This window comes from Pteropus vampyrus, unplaced genomic scaffold, assembly GCF_000151845.1.
Source record: "Pteropus vampyrus isolate Shadow unplaced genomic scaffold, Pvam_2.0 Scaffold167, whole genome shotgun sequence".
Classification (NCBI taxonomy): Eukaryota; Metazoa; Chordata; class Mammalia; order Chiroptera; family Pteropodidae; genus Pteropus; species Pteropus vampyrus.
In genome coordinates, this window is record NW_011888948.1 from 2,976,308 (window position 1) to 2,984,827 (window position 8,520).

General features: G+C 48.2%; 1 protein-coding gene across 8 annotated transcripts in view; it reads right to left on the reverse strand.

Moving 5' to 3' along the window:
• Positions 1–415: 415 nt before the first annotated feature.
• ATP7B (ATPase copper transporting beta) overlaps positions 416–8,520 on the reverse strand; it is an 80,162-nt gene continuing 72,057 nt past the window's right edge. For 6 of the 8 annotated variants that reach the window (XM_023536713.1, XM_023536714.1, XM_023536710.1 and 3 more), the window contains 4 exons: positions 7,172–7,375; positions 6,954–7,071; positions 5,661–5,763; positions 416–4,511 (listed from right to left, as the gene is read on the reverse strand). In XM_023536713.1, coding sequence (XP_023392481.1) covers positions 4,238–4,511; positions 5,661–5,763; positions 6,954–7,071; positions 7,172–7,375 — 699 coding nt within the window. In that variant the 3' untranslated portion in view covers positions 416–4,237. The remainder of the gene's footprint in view (positions 4,512–5,660; positions 5,764–6,953; positions 7,072–7,171; positions 7,376–8,520) is intronic. The other 2 variants (XM_023536712.1, XM_023536711.1) reach the window with 2 other exon arrangements.

An 8,520-nucleotide genomic window follows, 5' to 3' on the forward strand; every position in this document is an offset into this window, starting at 1 on the left:
GGAGCACCCATGGTATTTGAGCGTTGTCTGTTGCCTGCCTTACTGAGACCCGGGTGCCTGTCGGTTCACAACAGGTCCATCGTGGGGCCCACTACAGCACCTCTGTGTTCGGATGGTTACAGTTTGGTCAGGGAGTTGGGTCCCCTGTGGGAACGCAGGCTTTGCTCCCTCGGTGTCCTAATGTGGTCCACCCACAAAGGACACCCCTCCTCGAAATCATGTTCATGGGGTTTCCTCTTAGGGGCCAGGGGTAGGGGTATTATAGCAGCCTCTTCTTCCCTTTACATATTTCTGTATGCTTAAAATGTTGTTATAAGCAGTAATTTTTATAGTAAGAAGAAGAAATAATCATTTTCTTTTCAGAGGAAAAAATGTTAAACTTCCATCAATTCTTGTTTTCATCTTCACTCTTGAATGATTTTACATCTGTTTATTCATCTTTTTGAATAGAATAAAGGAGACTCTGGGATTTGGCAGCATTATTTAACATTCTTATATTCTGTCCTTTAATTTCAACTATTGTCATTGTCTTCACACAAAGGAAAACAGCAGACAAGTAGACATCTCTCTCTGACAGAAACCTTGCCCAAGCTGAGTTTGAAAATGAGGAAAGTAGAGTAATTTCATTTTTACCAGCTCCACAATACTTTCCAATACCAGATCAGCTTTCCCACACATCAAGGTAATCTGAATGAGGAATTGAGAGACAGCATGAGTGGTTGCTTAAAGCATTTTTTTTTTTTTTTTTTTGGTATAGGTATTCTTTACCTTTTAAAAAAAAATGATACGGTTAAGAGAAAGGCCTATGCAAAAAATAACTCAAGGAGAATTTTATATGCATTAGGGAACTTATATTTTTAAAGCAAAAAGAATCCTGTAATTCAAGTAATCTTTTTCTAATTAACTTCTTTGGTTGACTGGTTTTGCTATGCTGGATTTTCTTAAAATAAAAGTCACTTTTATTAATCTTGTTTCCTTAGTAAACCAGCAGAACAATTTGGGGATCTATTTTTTGACATGTCAATTTCCAGCTGTCATTTTAAAATACTAGAATTATAACATTCATTTATTCTTCTTTAAGGTTTTAAAGACTGAAAACTTACCAGGAAGGCACTGATGTTATAATTTATTCCGGTGCATGTGGGATCGTATCAGGGGAATTTATTCAAGTTTTAGGAAGCATCTGTTTTCTACAGAAGTGGAACCTTTTGCTAAGGTGGTACCAGCCCTCCCTGTCCACAATGGGATGTGGGTAGAACACAGAATTCCCGTGCCTGGGTACCCAGCATGCCTGGCTCCACAAGGCATGCTGCGGGCACCAGCCATAGTGCACTGGCCAATGGCACAAACCCTTGACTGCCTCTCTAGTCAAACTGAGCCACAAAATCCACCTCAATGATTCTACTTCTCAAGTGCTGGTGTCAGGATGTGAGAGGGGGAAAATCATGAAATCTGATATAGGATTATGTCACCAGTATGCCTGTGGAATACAATTAAAGTTCTAAAGTGACAGTTTTGTGTTAGTGGCAACTTCATAATGCCTTTTCTAAGGAAGGTGACCACATGGCCCAGTTTGCCTGGATAGTCCTGGTTTAGGCCAGTTGTCCTGGCATAAGTATTAATAGCAGCTCCTTTCATCTTAAGTGTCCTGGTTTAAATGATAAAAGACCCTGTCACCTCACCTTCAGGTGTGGCTCACTTAGGGCCTGCCCCACCCCTCCCTGCCACCTCGCAATGCCCACAGAGCCTCTCAGCAGAGCCCCCTGGTCCAGACTTTTCTACTACTCACCCCACTCAAACTCCTTCGGGGCCAACGAACTCAAAACATACATAGCCCGCTGGAATAAAACGTGTGTTCGAGAAGGGCCTTTTGTAGACAACCACCCTCACCAGAAAAGTGCTTCTAATGGATAATCCGGGCTGTCTGGCCCAGTGGGACACACAGCCTGACGGGGGTGGCCCTGCAGAGTTCTCCCCACACTCCACCAGGGCAGGCGGGCATTCGGGAGGGGCTCGCACAGTGCTAGGGATGGCGGATCAGAGGGCTCTGGCCACCCTCGCACCCTCCGCTGGTTAAAACCCCATCCCTCTCTCCCTGAGGAGGTGTGGGGAGCAAAGGCGGCCCCTCACAGTTCTCAGTGAACATAGCACTGCACTGGACCCACCGTGCTCCTCGGGGCCAGCCAAAAACAGATTTTTTGAAGAATAAAAAGGAATTTTATTCTAATATAGCATGGGAAGTGTTTGAAGTAGGAATTGTTCTTATCTGACCAAAAAAAAATTCTTACACTTTGAATATCTAAAAGGTTATTTTCTGTACAATTATATAAATATTTTCATATGTATATAAACATGATGTTTCTGATCCTAAAATAGTTTTCAAAAATCAATACAATTAGATTCTTTAGACAACAATTAGCACAGTTAGAAAATAAGACGTATTCCCTAAGCACGGCCAAGAACAGAGGACACAAGTGGGGACGCGTGGCAGGAAGGGGCTGGGGAGGAAAAGGGGGACTGAAAAAGCAACAAACACGACAAAACCCTGCACTTGGACTTTAGAGGACAGACCCCCCAAAACTAAATTACACGCAAAAATGGAAATGAACTATCCAGGGGAAGGTGAGTTGACTGTGATCAAATTTCATTCCACGTTGATACAAGGATAATACATCACCTGGCAGATTTGTTCTTCCAGGAGCAGGGGCTTTTCCTTGTTATTCAAAATATCCAAAGTGGAGTAGAGATAATGAAAAGTCTTCAGAGCCAACAGACATGGATTCGGCCCCTTGTTCTGGCGTGTATACTGGCTGTGTGATCCTGGGCAAGGACACTTAGACATTCTGAGTCTGCTTCCCGCCCTGTGAAAGGTGGACAATAACATCTACTTTGCTGGTTTGTTGGGAGGATTAGAGATAATATGAAAAATACTTATATTGCCTTAGAAAATAACTGACAATAAATAAAATTATTTTGTATCTGTGACAAAGGATTCGCCTTAGAATTTAGAATTTAGAATAGGCTTTGCTCTGCCTATTTTAAGATTCTGATTTTACTAGTCTATTCACACACAGTCTGTGAATTGACACCAATTTCAGAGTCTAAAACTAGCCACATTCCTGCCCCTCCAATGCCATGCAATCACAAAGAGCCACTGAAAGTCAGAAACAGACTATCCCTTTGAGAAGCTGTGGTCACCCCTTTCCTAAGGCACTGGCTCAGCGTGCAGAAGTAGAAGCTCGTGGAGAACTGTGATTTCCTCTAACTTGGGTATCACTTCCTCAGAGTTGCATAATGCCAGGGACACCACTGACGTGAATTCTGTATTGACTCCATTCACGTAGCAGACCATGTAACTGAAGATCCAGGAGCCATACAGGAGGCTCCTGCATGCACAAGCTTCCCCCAAGGGACACCTGCTTCTCCAGCACCACGGGCCTCCCAGGACCCCAACTACCTGGCCCCCACAGGAAGCTGGATTTCTCAAGTCTCAGGCTCTGAGACCCTCACTGCAGCTGGGCAGCAATGGTCTGTGGAGTGAGAAGCCACAGCTCCACAGAGAAGAGGCTCGTGAGCAAGGAAGAACTCTCCTCAACCTGAAGAGAAGCCGGCAAGCTCTCTGGCCAGGTGTGTGAGTGAGCGGACTGAGGAAGAAATGCAAACACGCACTTGGAAGAGCGCCTGAGAGCAGCAGCGGGGACCGCGACTATGTCAGTCTTGCCCTGACGGATGACGGCATGCCATACCCCTAGTGTCAAGGACAGAAAAGGAAGAGACTGTACCAGCAGAAACTAGCATGTGTGTTTGAGATAAACTGGTCTCGGAGACACGACGCACATGGGCGTCGTAAAGAAAGAGGACAACACGGAGGTTCTTCATGAGTTCTATGGAAAGGCCCAGCTAAGTTTTTGGTCCTGAGGAGATTTTCCTCATTTTACAAGTAGTCATCCCAAATACTAGAGCAGAGGTCTGTGAGGAGGGCTGCTTGTCCTCCTTCTTCTAGAGTCCAGCACGGTTTCCAGCATACCAACAGCATGAGTGAGGCCTTGTCCTGCGCCTGTGGGGTCCGGGCGGGCTGGTTCTACCCAGGGACCACGTCTGGACGAGGCCACATGCTGCAGGGAGGAATGAGCTAGAATGTCCAGGAGTAGAAGCCCCTACGGTTCTGCCCGCCCTGCTGCTGGTGCTGTTGCCTGGCTAGAAGATGGGCCCCTGGGTCTGCAGCGGCCTGGAGCTTTCAGATGCACTGCTCCTCGTCCCTGTCATTCAGGAGCAGAGACCACTTGTCCCCACTATCATCAGCCATGGCGCTGTGCCGCGATAGCTTGTTGGACTTCAGGGAGGACAGAGACACCTGGCTGATGAAGCTGACCTGGTCCCAGGGTGTGGCCCTTGGGGAGTCCCGCCACCGGTCATCCATGCCGACGTTCACGCTGACCTGGGACTCGGTCAGGGGCTTCATGTGGCCTTGGGCCCGGGACTCGTATTTCTCCAGGTCGGGCTTCTTATAGCTGCAAAGCAAGAATCCAAGAGCATTTGAACCACTCATGACACAGCCTTTTTTCTTGAAGCCTGATGAAGGCTTCCTGTCCAATCTTTCAATAACATGCAGTATCAAACTCCTAGGGTTCAGGTAGAGTTCACCCAATTTAGAAACTTCCTATCCAAACACCTGGCACATAGTAGACTATTATTAACTTTTGTTAAATGAAAGCATAAGTAAATAAACATCTATTCCAGAAAAGGAAAAATGTTAATACACGAGGATCCCATGTCTACATCAGTCACATGCCACATAATGATGTTTTGGTCAATATGACAGAGGTCCCGTAAGACTGTAATGGAGTTGAAAAATTCCTATTGCCGTAGCCATTGTGACATCGTAGTGCAATGCATTCCTCAAGCGTCTGTGGGGATGCTGCATAAACAAAGCCACTGCGCTGCCAGGCGTGGGAAAGTACAGCACTATCCCGAACGGCACATGCTCCTTGATAATGGTAATAAATGACTATGTTAATGGGTCATAATTTACTATACTATACTTTTTATGGTTATTTTAGAGCGTATTCTTTCTACTTATAAAAAAAATTTGCAGTTAAACAGCATGCCGCGTGACGCCGGCAGCAGCTTCATCCGCCTCGTGTTTACGTCGCTTGATTGCGTCATTTCTCTTGTGCCTGATTGAATCTCCTGTAACATGCTGTACAGGCCTGTAGTTGAGGATAGGTCACATCATGGAGCCTAGGTGTGCAGCAGGCTAAACCATCTAGGTTTGTGTAAGTGCACTCTCTGACGGTCGTACGGCGACAAAACCGCCTAACACCACGTTTCTCCGATGTCCCTGTCCCTGTAGTTAAGTGGTGCATGACTCTATTTACATAAGCAGCCCTTGAGCAGAATAACCAGAATGGCCCAGCATCTGATGACTGTTAAGTGATAAATTATTTGCTCATGGCGCTGATAAATCCTTATACGAACACACACTTGGACTCCATGCAGGACTGGCCCTTGCTTTAGGTGAATCAGGAACCGGAACACAGCGCACGCCCATTGCTAGCCCAGGAGGGCACTGGCCGGCCCAGATCTGCTTTGCGCATGCAGAGCCCAAGGGCCTAGTGAATACCATCTGCAGCGTACGCTCCTGCCACGTGGGGACTTACCACTTCAGCTGCAGCGATGAGAGAACCACAGACACAGAAGAGGCTGCCATGGCCACCGAGCCCATCCACGGCTGCAGCACAATGCCAAAGGGCATGAAGACTCCTGCCGAGGGGAGAACAACACTCACACTGCAGCCCAGAGGGAAGAGCAAGGAGAGCACCCACCATGCAGTCCTCCTCCTCGGGGTGACTCAGAAGCCTCTGACGTGGGACCACATGCTCACAGGCCTCTGAGGCAGGCTGTTTCAGGGCTGGGCGGTGGGGGTGCTGTCAAGGCGACTGGCTTGTCCCATGCGCCCTCACCTTTCTGAGCCCGTCCACGAGCAGCATTACCTGTGTCAGGGGAAGCCCTGGGGGAGCAGGGAATCTCAGGAACCCAAGGGGCAGCAGCAGGACGGAGGGAGCCGGCTGTCCTGAGGCACCGTGGAGACTGAGCGAGCACTCAGACAACAAACGCTGCTGGTGGCCACAGGACTGTCTACATGACTTGTCTTCCCTAAGGGCTCAAAACATCTTTTTAAAGGGCAATGAGAGCCAGGCCCCAGAACAGAGCCAGAAAACTCAGTCCACGTCTGGGCAAAGGCCTGTGGCAGAGGTGCAAGCAAAGGACGGAATCAGCTCCTGAGCCAGCTCTGTGAGCCGAAGGTACATGTGCCTGAGCTGCCTGGTGAAGGAGGCCGAGGTGGACACGCTAATCTATTACGTGAGTGAACATCGACCACTCAGGCACAACAGGAGACTGAGCTGGGAACGTGTTTAAAACTTCAGGTCTCAGCCATGCAGGAAAGTGTTTAGAACCTTTCCCAACAGAACCTAGCACAATATTCAACGGGGAAGGGAGGAGTTATAAAGTAGAAAAGACCCATCTCTTTCCGTGATCATTTCTGTGAGATGGGGTAAGTCTTCGGCAGAATGAATTTTCAAGATAAGGTTCTAAACATCATGGTTGTGCCTAGTACCTAGCAGGTGCCTCTTAACCGCTAATCATATTGTTTTTTTTTTTTTCAGACCATATGTCTTAATAAATGGTTCAGAAAATAAGGCCATAGTAAATAAACAGTCAGGCATCTTGTCCAGCTTTTCGGAGAGGACCAGAGTGAATGAAGGTTTGGGTTGTTTCTGCAGTTTCTCATTTACCTTTAGAGACTTAGCAAACAGAAAACATGATAAAATCAGTTCTTTCTAAAATGCTTCTGGCCACAGCCAGCGAGCAAGGTGGGCCGCTAAGTTCAGCAGGAGCCTGGCAGGCAGACAGCCGGAGTCAAGGTAACCGAGCGGCGAAGGCCGCCCTACCTGCTGCGATGGGGATTCCAACCATGTTATAAATCAGCGCCAGCACCAGGTTGAGCCGTATTCTCCAGACTGTCTTCTTGGAGAGGTGAATGCCAGCGACTACGTCGAGCAGGTTGTTCTGTAGTAGGGGAACACTTGGTGAGTCAGGAGTTGTGTCCCACGGCCCTTACCACTCCCACTGCCTGGACAAGGGGGAGGAGGAGACACAGCAAGCTCACTCTGATGAGAACAATGTCAGCTGCCTCGATGGCGACATCGGTGCCCGTCCCGATGGCGATGCCCACGTCGGCCCGGGCCAAGGCCGGGGAGTCGTTAATCCCATCTCCCACCATGGCAACTTTCTTCCCTTCCTTCTGGAGCTCCTGGACCTTGGCCACTTTGTGAGAAGGCAGCACCTCTGCAAAGACTTTCTTGATGCCAACCTAAAAGGAAAGGAGAACAGCGGTCAGAAATTAAATAAAAACATAACTACACCTGGTGTCGGCAAAGGACGGGAATATAGCAGGAACCTGAGAGTCATCCTGCCCCACCCCCACCTCAGCTTCCAGGTTCAGTCACTGTGGTCAGTCATCAAGCCCTACAGGCTCCAGGTCGCATGGCAAATTTACTCCCCACTCCCATCACAAGACTCAGCTATGATTTGGGGTCCTCACTGGTCTCCCTGCCTACATCCTGGGCTCCCAACGCTCTTCTCCATATGCTGTCCTAGTGTCTTTCCAAAACAATAATCATTTGGTCATTTTACTTTCCTGCTTAAAGTTCTCCAGCAGACCCCAGTTCCCTTAGGAAAACATCTAAACTCCGTGTTCCCAAGGTCCCATTAGATCAGGTGTCTCTGCCCATCTCCAGCTCCCTGCCTTGCTGACCCTGCAGGCCCACACTGAACTCTGAGCTCTCCAACTCACTGCTTCTCTGTGCTCCCCAGGCAGTGCTCATGCTGCTTGTTCTGTACTGGAAAGGTCAGCCGGCCCTTCCCGTCCTCTTCATCAGACCACTCCAGACTCAAGCATCCTCTCCCCTTGGAAGGCAGCCCTGGCCCCTGCCAGGCTAGAGGGTAAGCTGGCAGCTCCCACATGTCCTATGCACCCTTCTGTTGAAGAACCAAGCATTCAACTTATACTTGGTTATTGGTCTACTGTCCCACAGGACTGTGAGCATCTCAAGGGCAGGTACCCCCTTCACTCTTCTTGGCAGCCTATCTGTCACATGAGCGGTGCTTAATAAATGCATGCTGAATGAATGAACAAATTTTAACAAGTTCATCAGCAAGGAAGGCCAAGTAAAGAGAGGTACTGCTGTTTCCTTTGTCAAAAGCATACAGCTTCACACACATTTTTGGGAGTAGGGGTATATGTCATTTTCAGGAATCTGCACTGGAGCCATCCCATGTGGTGGGTCAGGCAAGCAGGCAGCAGTGCTATCCTCATGGCTCCAACTCAGAAGCCAAGGCTGCTGGAGAACTGCCCAGGATCCCATCGTTTATCTGGTGCACAAGAGTGGGAAGAGTTGAACTGGCAAAGCATTCTTTCAACATCGAGACAAAGTTGTTTATTTCAGCTCTCAAGTC